The 15,307-nt window shown below is 40.1% G+C and overlaps 2 protein-coding genes across 2 annotated transcripts in view; one reads left to right on the top strand and one right to left on the bottom strand.

Moving 5' to 3' along the window:
* The window catches only part of LOC307264960 (uncharacterized protein), a 54,915-nt gene that overhangs the window by 6,125 nt on the left and 33,483 nt on the right, over positions 1–15,307 (bottom strand). The gene's annotated exons all lie outside the window — the stretch shown is intronic.
* LOC307264959 (uncharacterized protein) lies at positions 691–14,239 on the top strand. The gene is made up of 2 exons (XM_080046526.1): positions 691–715; positions 12,516–14,239. Exons 1-2 carry the CDS (start codon positions 698–700, stop codon positions 13,536–13,538), a joined length of 1,041 nt encoding a protein of 346 aa, XP_079902652.1. The 5' UTR covers positions 691–697; the 3' UTR covers positions 13,539–14,239.

Raw genomic sequence — 15,307 nt, 5'->3', positions numbered from 1 at the left:
CAGCCACTAACTGTTTCGTATTACACATGCGCTGATCACGTGCACACAGCCGAGTTCCTTTTTTTTTTTTTTTTTCATATTCACCCAATCTGCGGTTCATGTGCGTGCGCAACCTGGTCCGTATGGACCACGTGATCAACCGTGATCTGTTGCAGCACTACCATTAACTGACAAGAGACATTTATATTTGTTATGACCCACTTTACTGGCGTCAATATAGTCAGAAACTTAAGTTAGACCGATCAAAACAATTATTTCCTCAAAAAAAGAGTCAGTCTAAAGTCACTTCCAACGCCCATACATATGACAAATAAACATTGAATCTCTTCTGTATCTTTCTGCTCTGGTGAAGTGCTGCCACCTGCAGGCTGCTTCCTGTCACTGTTAAATCCTGTGAAAGAGATGGAGACTGAATGCAGAGTTCAGATCAAATTACAGGAGTTTGAAAACGCTGCTATCTTAGAATAACTTAACGTTAGGTTACATGAAGACAGGCAACACGATAAATAACGTTTCATTTCATTAACCTGGTTAAATAAAGGATATAATAATAATACCTTTCAGGATTCTAGATTCCCCTCCCCCTTCTTCCACTCTACTTCTTGACGTCATGAAGAGGCGTGTCCTATCTGACCAATCAGAGCTCGACACACACACACCGTCTCTGGTTACTATCTGCTGCCACCGAGGAAGAAACATGAGTTCTCCACAAACGGTGACTATACAGTTTATGTTACTATGGTGGTATGTTGACGTTTCTTCTCTTTTAAGCCCGTTAAAACCGTTTATTTATGGGGGAGTTGTTCCTCAGCCTCGTGGGTGTCGTATTACTGTCTGTACGGATCGTAAGCCAACTGACGCACATTACTGTCTGTCTGCAATATCGGGCTATATACATAGGCCTACCACTGATTAGAGTTATTTCTGCTGAAACTGAATCAAAACTTGTTTTTTGAGCGACCTTTGAGCAGAGAAAATGAACGAGTTGAAGAGCAGTTCATGTTACACAACTCGCTGCCCTGTAATGGCGGCCTGCTTGCGTCGCTGTGGTTTGCAGGGTTGCCAGATCTCGCCAGAGAAACAAGCAACTGGGCCTATAAAAACAAGCTAAAACAAACATATCCCTGGTCATTTCTACACAAACAGAGCTGATCAGTTACTATGATTTGATTTATATTGTATTTCAGCCATTCAAAAAATACTGCAACTTGCAACATTTCTGTTTTTATAGTCTAATAAAGTAGGACAAAAAAAAAAAAAAGTATAGTAGGGTACCTCATCATATGGTGACAGCAGAAGTGTATCATGCAAACATTAGGCAACGATTCAGCATCAAATGAAAAGCATGCCAATAAAAGTTCATCAGTATTATTACCACAAATTAAAAAATTATATTATTTTTTATTAACATGTTTAAGGACAAACACCACAGAAGTCAATACTCAAAGAAATGTAACATAAATAAATAAAGGTCTGTCAAACTATTACAATTTTTAATCAGATTAATTACAGGGTTGCTGTGGATTAATCACAATTAATTCTACCATTCGAAATATGCCCGAACAATTAGAATTTTCTCTGTATATTGATGTAGAAATGGAAAGATAAATGACAGAAGGTGGATATATACATTTAAAATTAGTTTTTTCATTAATTGAAAATGCAAATTATGGTGTTTACACATAATTGATAATCAAACTAAAACATAGTCCTACCACACCATAATTTAATTTGGCTGGGTCTTTGCTATGTCTTTGAGCAAATAAGGGCTATAATGGCATTTTTTGGTGAATCCATAGGTATTCCTGAATACAACTTGATTGCAGTCAGCTGAGTGTGTGTGTGTGTGTGTGTGTTTGCATGCATGCCCACGATCTGGAGAAATGTTCATTTGTGCCAGAAAGCCGACGTTATGTTGCTGTCACTTATTAATCACACACATTTCTGAAAACTGTAGATGTTTGTGTCCATCCCTGCACTGAACAGAGCAGACAATGTTTCTCCTCCTGTTGCTTCCGACATCAACTGCCGCCCGCGACACAGACGTGTTTTGAACGTTAGCAGTTCAAAACATACAGGTCAGCAAACATGGCCACGCCCCCTTTGGGGGAAAACAAAGCGAACGTGTCATTGACTATAATGCAAAATTGTGGTCCGAAACAGCATAAAAAGAAAAGGATTAGAGGTAAATAAGTTGAAATTTGACCGACAGACACAATGTCAAAATCAACTATGCCTGTAGTGGCAACCTGTTTGCCACTCTTGCAGGACGTAGGATTCTGGACTCGTGCTCAAAAAGAAAATCCAAGGCCGAAAAAGTAGTGGATTTATTCTCAAAAAATAGTCGACAATGAACAAAAAATATATGTTAGGCTACGGTCAGAAAGTGTAGCTCCCGTCCTGCTCCGAATAACAAGTGACTAATTTACCACAGTTTTACCACACTACCAACGCTTTACGACCGTAACAATTTGTGGGAGAAAGACAAAACATAATAGCATGCCAAGACCTAATCTACTAAATAGACATACAAATACAACAAAATATAGGTAATTAATTATTATTATTAATTAAAGCAAAATATAATATTAACAAATAAGGCACAAAAGGCAAACAGCCTTATCTTCTCTATGGCTCTAACAATGCCAGCTAGATAACGTTAAAGATACTTATAAATGATTTATTTGATCAATCTAAAACCACGTATGTTTAGTCTCCAAACATCAAGCTGGCCTTGATTAGACGGTCCTAATGGCTCCTTTTTTAATTCTCTTCTTTTCTTCACTGAATGCTGAGCATAGGGGGAGCCGGCAGCTTCCTGCTGTCATAAAGCTCTGTTTATGTTTAAACCACCCAACAACTCAGGACATTGGAGATTTGAGCTAGCGGCTTATTTTGAATGATCGTGCTGTCGCTGTCTATGGTGTAAGCGCTATTGTTTTCCACCCAAAGGGGGCGTCGCAGCGAGAGTTCCGTCTAGGTGACGTATTGCCGAACTGATGTATAGGCTAGGGTAGCCGTGTACAGTGCCAAAATGCTAGAGCGACTGTAGTGCAGAGTGGGTGGGACGCACGTGGCGGTTTATTCTGCGCATGCATTAATTGGGTTAAAAAATATATGCATTCATTCAAGAAATTAATCACCCTGCGTTCATTTTGACAGTCCTAAAATAAATAAATAATAAAAACAAATCAAATGTGCAAATGTTAGTGAACCCTGAGCTGCATTGCTTAAATCGAGCAGGTAAACACTAGGGGTGTAACGATCCATCGATGTAGATCGATCCATCGATTGATTTGCGAACGATACAACTGAATCGATACAACGTCCAAACATCGATACAAATCGATGTTGTATATGCTTTTATTTTGACAATGTCCTTGCCCGGATGTTTGTGACACCATTTCCGCCCGACCGCAGCAGGCGTTTCACGCATGTTATGATTATCAAAGTTCATTTCGGACACTGAAACCATCGGTAACAGACCTGTCGGTGTTTGCACCATGGGCAGAGGATCATATATCCCCGCTGACAGAGCAGTCGAGCCGGCGCTTACCGGGGCAGCGCGCCGCTTGACAGGCTCGCGGGGTTAGCAGCTGAGCTAGCGGGGCATTCGGCTGTTATCCCCGCGGGCTGTCCAGCACAGCGCTGCCCGGCTCGCAGTGTAAAGTTCCAAGAATGCGCGGCTCGGCTGCTCTCTCAGCGGTGAGAAGCTCCTGCGCTCCCCGGGGCGGTCACCCTCTCCCCGGGGTGAATTTACAAGCCACCGCAGCCTCAGCTAAAGAGGATAGCTCTATTAGGCTAATGAGCTAAGCTAGCGAGGAATCCACCAATTCAGTCCTGTGCCCTGAAACCCTACACGGCCCAAAACTACTCAAATGTCACTCCAAGCATTGTTTACTGCCACTACACCTTAAGATATGAATAATAGTAAGAGATTGAAATATATTAATCTTATGAAAGATATTAATCTTATGAATGATATTAAGCTTATGAAAGATATTAATCTTTCAATCAAATAATTCAAGCTAATGTTTTTTAGCTGTATTTTACATAGATAGAGGTATTTTATAAGGAAGTCCCCTTGACATTAAATAAAATGTCATCAAAAAGAGGGAAATAGCCGAGGTAGCAGCTTAAATTTGTTCTTTATCCTGTTAATTTCAAGATCTTTAGTGTTCAGAAGTGTATCATGCAAACATTAGGCAACGATTCAGCATCAAATGAAAAGCATGCCAATAAAAGTTCATCAGTAGTATTACCACAAATTAAAAAATTATATTATTTTTTATTAACATGTTTAAGGACAAACACCACAGAAGTCAATACTCAAAGAAATGTAACATAAATAAATAAAGGTCTGTCAAACTATTACAATTTTTAATCAGATTAATTACAGGGTTGCTGTGGATTAATCACAATTAATTCTACCATTCGAAATATGCCCGAACAATTAGAATTTTCTCTGTATATTGATGTAGAAACGGAAAGATAAATGACAGAAGGTGGATATATACATTTAAAATTAGTTTTTTCATTAATTGAAAATGCAAATTATGGTGTTAACACATAATTTATAATCAAACTAAAACATAGTCCTACCACACCATAATTTAATTTGGCTGGGTCTTTGCTATGTCTTTGAGCAAATAAGGGCTATAATGGCATTTTTTGGTGAATCCATAGGTATTTTTCATTCCTGAATACAACTTGATTGCAGTCAGCTGAGTGTGTCTGTGTGTGTGTGTGTGTGTGTGTGTGTCTGTGTGTGTGTGTTTGCATGCATGCCCACGATCTGGAGAAATGTTCATTTGTGCCAGAAAGCCGACGTTATGTTGCTGTCACTTATTAATCACACACATTTCTGAAAACTGTAGATGTTTGTGTCCATCCCTGCACTGAACAGAGCAGACAATGTTTCTCCTCCTGTTGCTTCCGACATCAACTGCCGCCCGCGACACAGACGTGTTTTGAACGTTAGCAGTTCAAAACATACAGGTCAGCAAACATGGCCACGCCCCCTTTGGGGGAAAACAAAGCGAACGTGTCATTGACTATAATGCAAAATTGTGGTCCGAAACAGCATAAAAAGAAAAGGATCAGAGGTAAATAAGTTGAAATTTGACCGACAGACACAATGTCAAAATCAACTATGCCTGTAGTGGCAACCTGTTTGCCACTCTTGCAGGACGTAGGATTCTGGACTCGTGCTCAAAAAGAAAATCCAAGGCCGAAAAAGTAGTGGATTTATTCTCAAAAAATAGTCGACAATGAACAAAAAATATATGTTAGGCTACGGTCAGAAAGTGTAGCTCCCGTCCTGCTCCGAATAACAAGTGACTAATTTACCACAGTTTTACCACACTACCAACGCTTTACGACCGTAACAATTTGTGGGAGAAAGACAAAACATAATAGCATGCCAAGACCTAATCTACTAAATAGACATACAAATACAACAAAATATAGGTAATTAATTATTATTATTAATTAAAGCAAAATATAATATTAACAAATAAGGCACAAAAGGCAAACAGCCTTATCTTCTCCATGGCTCTAACAATGCCAGCTAGATAACGTTAAAGATACTTATAAATGATTTATTTGATCAATCTAAAACCACGTATGTTTAGTCTCCAAACATCAAGCTGGCCTTGATTAGACGGTCCTAATGGCTCCTTTTTTAATTCTCTTCTTTTCTTCACTGAATGCTGAGCATAGGGGGAGCCGGCAGCTTCCTGCTGTCATAAAGCTCTGTTTATGTTTAAACCACCCAACAACTCAGGACATTGGAGATTTGAGCTAGCGGCTTATTTTGAATGATCGTGCTGTCGCTGTCTATGGTGTAAGCGCTATTGTTTTCCACCCAAAGGGGGCGTCGCAGCGAGAGTTCCGTCTAGGTGACGTATTGCCGAACTGATGTATAGGCTAGGGTAGCCGTGTACAGTGCCAAAATGCTAGAGCGACTGTAGTGCAGAGTGGGTGGGACGCACGCGGCGGTTTATTCTGCGCATGCATTAATTGGGTTAAAAAATATATGCATTAATTCAAGAAATTAATCACCCTGCGTTCATTTTGACAGTCCTAAAATAAATAAATAATAAAAACAAATTAAATGTGCAAATGTTAGTGAACCCTGAGCTGCATTGCTTAAATCGAGCAGGTAAACACAATCAGGTGGGACAAAATGAGGAAATGGACCAATGTAATGAAAGATCTTCAGGGAAGAAATTGGGCGGCATTAGATGAAACAGAGATCAAACCAGGTCAGTTTAGGCTCCCCAAAGTGGACCCATACAGGGTCCACTTTTCAGACATGCACAAGAGGAAATTAATTCTTAACCCTTTAGGTGCCGGGTTTTATTTTTAAAAATACTAGATTTTGACACTTAAATTTCAGAAGGCTCTGGATTGAAAGTGGTTTGAGATAGAGACAAAGTGTAAATGAGACAAATATTGAGAATGACCTAAAGTTTATCTGGGGAGTACATTTTCCGATCTAATTAGCATATTATGACGTCATATGGTGGCGGCCATGTTGGATTATGTAATTTCCATGAAATACCTGATATTTTGAAAGAGAGTTGAATTTATTTAATCAGATTCACCACTCCATCCATATGTAATGATGTCCACTTTGTTGTAAGCCAACAGTTGTAAACTAGAGCTAGAACTACACCACAAAACTCATGTAAACAGTAGGCGTTTTTTATGATTTTTTATTTTTTTACCCACCACCATTTTTATTTCCTTTTTTCTACTATTCTTCATTATTATTATTATGATGATTATTATTATTATCATCATTATTATCATTATAATATGATAATATTGATATATATAATGCTGCGTCGCATGCCTGCACCACTGCTGCGCATGGACGCACCGTGACCGGGGCCGTAGAAAGAGTGAACACTAAACTCCCTACTCGTCAACTTTTTGCTTGCCATATCTCTAAATAACTCCTAAATCCAGCAATACAGCTGCAGCATAAATAGCTTTGTGGCACACTATCTCCGATTTCGCACCTAACAACAGCGCGATTCATTTGCAGCCTGGACGCGGAGGTGTTTCTCCTCTCTGCTCTGACAGCAGGCTGGGACTCGCTCCGAGGGGCTGCTCCGAGACTGACCGCCTCGTAGTGCTTTGAAACGGGGAGGGGCTCTCGGCAACACCCGCTGCTCGTTGAGCAATGACCACAGTAACTGCAGAGTGAAACGTGCTTTCACGTCAGAGTCTCCAAACACCACAAAAGTTTTCAATAAAACCAGAAAAAATCGCTAGGAGGATATGACAAAAAAAAGTTTTGATGGGATTTTTTTTTTTTTTTTGGATGGGATTTCCGCGAATATTTTGCATTGAAGGATGACGTTTTTCTGAGCTAAGGTCTAGGTATGGGATGTCTGCCAACTATAGTCCAGGCAAAATAGCGTTTTTCGACAGACAAATTGTAAAAGAATTTTTTTCAGCTCAGATAATTTCTATGAGGTGTCCAGAACAACATACTAAAAGTCCTAAGAAATCCTAGTTGAGGAAATATGTTTAATTCTCATCAATCCGAGATGTGTGCCAATAAGGCGAGACACCAATAAATCCCAATAGGGCTATTTTTTTCCTTTAGTCCTATCAAAATGAAACTTTACACAATGAAAGTATCCATGATAATTAACATTTTTTGTATTGCAAGTTTCTTTGAAAATTAATTGTAATATGCAAATGAGCTATACACTAATCGTACACGCCCAAAATAAACCCAAATAGGCTTAATTTTTTCCTTTACTCCTACCACAATAAAACTTTACATAGTAAAAGTATACTAGAAAAGTCACTTTTTTTGTATTACAAGTTGCTTTTTAAATGCATTTGAATATGCACATGAGCTCCACACTTATTGAATATCCAATCATCCTACTGCCAATGGGTGATGGCGATGCTGTTTTTAGACTGGCCTCTAACCTGAAAAACTGCCTGGCTTACCTGCCAGGGGTATAACAGGTGCCTCTCATGAATTAGATTAACCCCTCCCTTAGCTAGTGTAATTTTTTACTTTTTTCAGTGCCATTCCCTTTCCTATGCCAAATAGACGAGACTGAAATGGCATGGATAGAGGAGATTGTCACACACCTTGGGACCAAGTAACTCCTTTGTCTACTTTATGCACCATACAGTGCTGCTTGAAAGTATGTGAACCCCTTGAGCCTTTATGAATTGTATTTATCAATACCAGTATTTTTTATATGAAATAACAGATTTTTGTTTATCAATTAAACATTTTTCTTTTCCAGAAATCAATTGTTAAAACAGATTTTAAAAAATGATTTGCCAACTTTTGTATGTGAAAAAGTTTGTGAACCCTGAGCTGCATTGGTAATCAGGTGGGCCAAATTTGTGATGAAATGGACCAATGTTATAAAGAAATTGGGTGGCACTAGATAAAACAGAGATCAAACCAGGTCAGTGTAGGCCCACCAAAGTGAACCCATACAGATCAGACTTGCCAAAAGGGAAAGACAATCTCAGAGGATCTCAGGAAGAGAGATGTGATGTTGCACATTTGTCTGGGGACAGCTATCAATTAATTTATTTGGTTCTTGTGCCATAAACAGCTTGTGTGCATTAAGATCAGCATGATGAAACAAGAGTACTAGCAAGTCTGTGTCATCACCTACTGAGACTGTGTCTTTTGTTCTGGCAGAGGCAATGGCAGTTTGGACAATGAGCACATCTGCATCGTGCTTTGTATGGTTTGTGATACACCATTTTTTGTCTTACAAGTTTCTTTGAAAATGAATTGTAATATGCAAATGAGCTATACACTTATCAAATATAGGCTACCCAAATTATATCCGCATAGGCTTAATTTGAACCTTTACTCCTACCACATTAAAACTTTACACAATGAAAGTCTACATGAAAAGTAAAACATTTGTATTAGAAGTTAACTTATAATGGTCAAGGCTTTCCAGAAGGGGTTGGTCGAACGTCAGAACAGGGGTCACATCATACTGCAGAGCTTGAGTTGCCACAAACCTCAATGTTGAGTATATGCAGGATTCATCACTGGGATCAAGATCAATCATTGGAAGGAATGTTACTGAAGCTCTCCCAGGGTGTTCATCTAGAAGATGCAGGATCTGCATCATACCAGACCATGATGGCCTTTGAGAGTGAAATAGTAGGGATGTCTTCCACAAAACATCCAGCTGTGATGTTTTGTTATCTGCTGGCAACAGAGCCAGTGGCTGATACACAATAGGCTCACGTATAGGAGGAATCATAAAGTACTGAATGTGTATGCGACCATCTGCAGCAATATCTGCAACAGTCACTTGGATCTTTAAAAGAAAAAATGAAGCCTATGCGAATATATTTTGGGTAGCCTATATTTGATTAGAGTATAGCTAATTTGCATATTAAAATACATTTTCAAAGATAAAAATGGAATATCACAAACCATGCAAAGCACGATGCAGATGTGCTCATTGTCCAAACTGCTATTGCCTCTGCCAGAACAAAAGACACAGTCTCAGTAGGTGATGACACAGACTTGTCAGAACTCTTGTTGCATCATGCTGATCTGAATGCACAGGAGCCGTTTATGGCACAAGAACCAAAGAAAGCAACAAAAACAAGACGGATATGGTGCATAAAGTAGACAAAGGAGTTACTTGGTCCCAAGGTGTGTGACAATCTCTTCTTTCTCCATGCCATTTCAGGCTGTGATTCTACGTCTCGTCTATTTGGCATAGGAAAGGGAATGGCACTAGCCTGGAAATCCAGACCTGCCACTAGGCGCTGGCAAGTTAAATGTGCTGCGCCTGTTGGTCTGGGCACTCTCCATTGAAGCTCATTAAATATGTCAAGAAATCCTGAGCTACATTTCAATTGGTTCTATCTGATATGGGCGGGCCAGAGCCCTATGTATGGTGCTCTGGGGCGGACGTAAACGGATGACGACAGTGCGCCGTCGAAGCCGTGATAGTAAACATCAAAGATAGCTGCGGATATGTTGTTTGAGTTTGAGACTGCTTTGGCCTCGACCCTTTACAATTTGGAAGACGGCACTCAATCTTTCATTAGCAAGTAAGAGGAATATTCTGTTTTGCAGACGACCACGGCAAAAGTTAAATTTAACAGTTAATCCCGCTGTTCGCTAAATGAACGGGGCTTAATACGGCACATTGTTCATTGCTCTGATTGGTTGTAGTGCTATCAAATTGCGTGCAGTGGCATTTGAAGAGACAAATCTAATTCATGAGAGGCACCCCTGGCAGGTAAGCCAGGCAGTTTTTCAGGTTTGAGGCCAGTCTAAAAGCAGCATTGCCATCACCCATTGGCAGTAGGATGATTGGATATTCAATAAGTGTGGAGCTGATGTGCATATTCAAATTCATTTAAAAAGAAACTTATAATACAAAAAAAGTGACTTTTCAAGTATACTTTTACTATGTAAAGTTTTATTGTGGTAGGAGTAAAGGAAAAAATTAAGCCTATTTGGGTTTATTTTGGGCATGTACGATTAGTGTATAGCTCATTTGCATATTAAAATTCATTTTCAAAGAAACTTGTAATACAATTTTTTTTTATTTTCATGGATACTTTCATTGTGTAAAGTTTCATTTTGATAGGACTAAGGGAAAAAAATAGCCCTATTGGGATTTATTGGTGTTTCGCCTTATTGGCACACATCTCGGATTGATGAGAATTAAACATATTTCCTCAACTAGGATTTCTTAGGACTTTTAGTATGTTGTTCTGGACACCTCATAGAAATTATCTGAGCTGAAAAAAATTCTTTTACAATTTGTCTGTTTTTTGGCCCAAAAATGGGTTACTTTGCCTGGCCTACTAGTGGAGGGGAGTTTGAACAAAACATAACACTCTATTTAGAGAAAACAGCTGTTTGATTCAGTAAAGCGTCTTGTCGCAATTTTGCGACTTTGGCGCCTAAAGGGTTAAGGTGCGCCCACAACAAATGCGCTACGCGCGTAACACGCCTAGCCTGCCGCTTGATCATTTTGTGTCAAAAATGGTTCTACGTGCACCTTACGCGCCTAGTCTCCCTCCCAATATATTTATTCCCCTAATCAATCATGGCTACGATCAGACCCGACCCGACACAACAGCGTGCATGTCCGCACAAAAACAACAACACGGCCAACAATTGTGCCGAAAGACAAATAAACAGCAACTGAACAGCACAAATAGCCTAGCATTAAAACAGCAAGGCAGCAACATACCAAACACATTTAGCATTGTGTGCACGGCGGTACAAAATAAAGGCAAGTAGCCTTCATTACCCTACCTGGCTGTGACAGAGGGCCGTGGCTGGCGTAGATATAAACACCGGTGCTACGCTGTACTTGTTGTGAAAGTTCCCCGGACATAGCTGTCATGTTTGGGTTCATAATATGGCGCTAAATTGGTTTATAAAGCACAGCCACACATATTCACTGAATTAACCAGGAAGCCCATTCTCCTGGCTCACTTTCCCCACATCTTGTTGAACCCCGAGCGGCTTCATACAGCACTGGCCGCCCGCAAATACATTTTCCTCCTCTGTGTTTCTCAGCCTCTGTGTACACTCTCCTCTGACCGGGCCGCTGTCCGTGACGTCAGGTCATTCTCCAAGCTGACTGGCTAACGCTGTTGTTCATGTTTATCTATGTGCGCTGTCCGTTCTAAATAAAGAAATCTAGAAATCTAAATACACACATAAACAATGGGAAATTAAATTTTACAGGACATTGGACCGCCATGGTTAATGTCAACAGAGTAAACACTGCGTGACTAGTTCACTCCTGTGAAGTTATCCAGTGATCTCCTCGAAGGCTAAAGTGTATGGTGTTATCATGGAAAGAAAGCAACAAATTATGTTTGTTCCTTTCGTTTATGAAAGTAACCTCACTTAGGCGACATACAACTTTAATAGTTATTTTGTGGCGTTTGCATTTGGGATTTAGCCATTTCCCTGACAGCCTCTGAACTTTCAGACGTTCCATCGAAACATTTTTCCTCTGCACTATTTAGCCGCTGCTGCTTCCCGGGCTCAGCCCCGCCTTAGACGATGGTGATTGGTTTAAAGAAATAAAAACAGGGCAGCCCAGTTTTACCCCATCTAGCTGCAACTAAATGGGCTGCTTCCAGACCATACTACTTACTGTAGTTTGGTCTGGCTTTGCGAGACTATTCTGTTATTGATATATATCTATATTTATAGGCAATTGTTAAGACTTGTCAAGCTCCCTGTTTTCTATCTTTGTCTTTTCATGTTTCCCTGTTTCCTGTTTTATTTTGTTAAACATTGTCTCGTCCTGTCAAGTGTCCCTTCTCTGTGATTACTGGCCCCTCCCTAATGTGTGTGACCTGTGTCTCCAATGGATTTGAATCTTTAAGTCCTTGTCGTCTTGTCATTTGTTGTATCATCCTAACGATTCCCATCCCTACTGCTGACCCTGACTGCACATCTCTGCCTCACTCATACTCTGTCTTTGTATTTCTGTCTGTCGCTACAGAAACAAAAGGGAACAAAGAAACCTAAACCTCACCGCTGTCAACAGTGTAAGAAAGATTTCAGTTCGAGGTCAGACTTAACCAAACATCAGAGAATCCACACCGGAGAGAAGCCCTTCAGCTGTGCCCAGTGTGGCGAAACATTCATTCAATCAGGACACCTCAGAGCCCACCAACGTATTCACACTGGAGAGAAGCCCTTCAGTTGTGACCAGTGTGGCGAAACATTCATTCAATCAGGACACCTCAGAGCCCACCAACGTATTCACACTGGAGAGAAGCCGTACAGCTGTGAGGACTGTGGTAAAACATTCACTCATTCATCTACCCTGCAGAAACACCGCCTCATTCACACTGGAGAGAAATCGTTCAGCTGTAACGAGTGTGGGCAAAGCTTTGCTCGATCAGGATCCCTCAAAAGCCACCAAGGTACTCACACTGGAAAGAAGCCGTACGGATGTGAGGACTGTGGTAAAACATTTGCTCATACAACTACCCTGCAGGCACACCGCCTTATTCACACTGGAGAGAAACCGTTCAGCTGTGACCAGTGTGGGCAAAGCTTTGCTCGATCAGGACCCCTCAAAAACCACCAACGTATTCACACTGGAGAGAAATCGTTCAGCTGTGACGAGTGTGGGCAAAGCTTTGCTCTGTCAGGATCCCTCAAAGTCCACCAACGTATTCACACTGGAGAGAAGCCGTACAGCTGTCAGGACTGTGGCAAGAGTTTCAACGGGAGTAGTTCTTACAGTAATCACAGAAACATCCACACAAAGGATAAAATCTACTCTTGTCAGCATTGTGGGAAAGTCTTCAGTTCCTACAGCTCACACCGGGCTCATGAGCGAATCCACACAGGAATCAAACCACACCAATGTCAACACTGTGACAAACGGTTCTACTCATCATCTGACCTCTCAGTGCATGAGCGAGTCCACACAGGACACAAACCGTACTGTTGCGGCAAATGTATGAAAAGCTTCTCAAAAAGCCAGAGCCTGAAGAAGCACAAGTGTGTTTAAACCTGGACCGATCAGACCATGATGTGTGAACTCCTGTGTGCATTTCATTTGATTTAAGAACTCACTGAAGAAACACGGGTTAACACCTGATTTCTGAATGAAAAATGTTCAAAACCATTTATTAGATTTTTCATTATTTTTGATCAATTTAAAGTTTTGTTGTATTCAAAAATAATTTTGTTCACTTATTAGAAACTAGTTTATTTAGATATTTTTATAATCAATCTCTTAGGTTACACATTGTTGATTCCTCTTTATTTTGGAGTGATTTTTTTCTGATTTTAAAATTATCTGTTCATACATTTTATAAAACGTAGTTTAAAAAAAAAGCTTTTTTACTGTTTAGACTGTTTGACAGGACTGAGTATCAAACGTTCACCTTTGCAACAGCCTGACAATTTTGCATAACTCTTTTCAGATGCTTTTCTATCATGCAACTCCCCACATTACATAGTTAGGATTGTGTGTATTTTGGTTTACAGGGGCTTGAAAGCAGTTTTCCAGAGCTAGCTAGTGGACACACTGTGCTACTACACTACAGTTGAAATGTTCCAGAGTTTATTTCAGGTTCATGTTGCTTTGTTTAGCATGGCTCCACCATGTGGTTAATATGTGAATGTATTTGGATTTGTAGCCTCTTCAAATGTGATAAGAATTTGTTTGTATTGTATGCAGTTTATTTTGCTATTACAGGTTCAGTGTGTATAATTCATTGGCATTTTTCATAACAGACTTGATGGAAATAGAATTTAATATGTATGTTTTAATTAGTGTATAATCACTTGAAAATAAAAGTTAGTTTTTCAAGACCTTAGAATGAGCCTCTTATATCTACATAGGAGCGGGGCGCTGAGGCCGCCATGTTGCACCGCCATATTTCTACAGAACAGACTCCATTCTTACATGTTTTTATCTATAGTGGGCGTCCTGGGGAAAGGCACCTGTTGGAAGACCAAGAAGAAGAAGAAGAAGTATTATACAATAAATAACTAAATACATCTTCACCTCATCACGTGATATTGTGGAAAGACTTGAGGCAGTGGTGGATGATGCCATCTTTAGTAACTAGCTTCTTGTCCTTGAAGGCCACCGTAGCTTCTGTAGATTCTCCACAAAAGGGGAGGGGTTAGCAAGGGAGCGTCACCACAGTTCACCCCCTAGGTCAGACGCTACATCATAGATATCCTACATTACAGACACACAGACGTGATAATTGCATTGTTCCAAATAGCGATTTTGATTTGAAATCAATTATTCGTTGAACTGCCTTAAAATAGAAAACAAACAACACTGCCTTTTTATGTTGTCTATTAAAAAAAGACTTGGTTGTGATTTAATCAACATTAACATATGTAGCCTGTGCTTGCTAGCAATCAATCTAGTGTATTTTACATTAAATGCAGGGATGCTTACATATATGCAATTAATTTCTGAAAAAGAAATGTGAAATCATTGGTCAACTGAGGGAAAAAAATGTGTTTCAGTTTGTTATTTCACTCCCCCCCCCCTTTCTGCTTTAGCCCCTTCCCCCTAAAATGTCAGTGTTCTCATAATTAGTGTGTGTGTGTGTGTTTGTGTGACTGTGTGTGACTGTGTGTGTGCGTGCGTGTTTGGAGCATAGATAGTATAATAAAGGTGTGGAGCTCTGAAACGTTTTGTCAGACAGGACACGCCTCTTCCTGACTTCTTCTTCTTCTTTGGTTTAGGCAGACTTGACGCAGCTATGGCGTATTGCTGCCCCCCCCCCCCCCCACTGTTTGTTATTTAGC

Source organism: Ammodytes marinus (genome assembly GCF_949987685.1).
Source record: "Ammodytes marinus genome assembly, chromosome: 18".
Classification (NCBI taxonomy): domain Eukaryota; kingdom Metazoa; phylum Chordata; class Actinopteri; order Uranoscopiformes; family Ammodytidae; genus Ammodytes; species Ammodytes marinus.
Note: the sequence above shows the minus strand (reverse complement) of the source record. Positions and strands in the feature narration are given on the sequence as shown.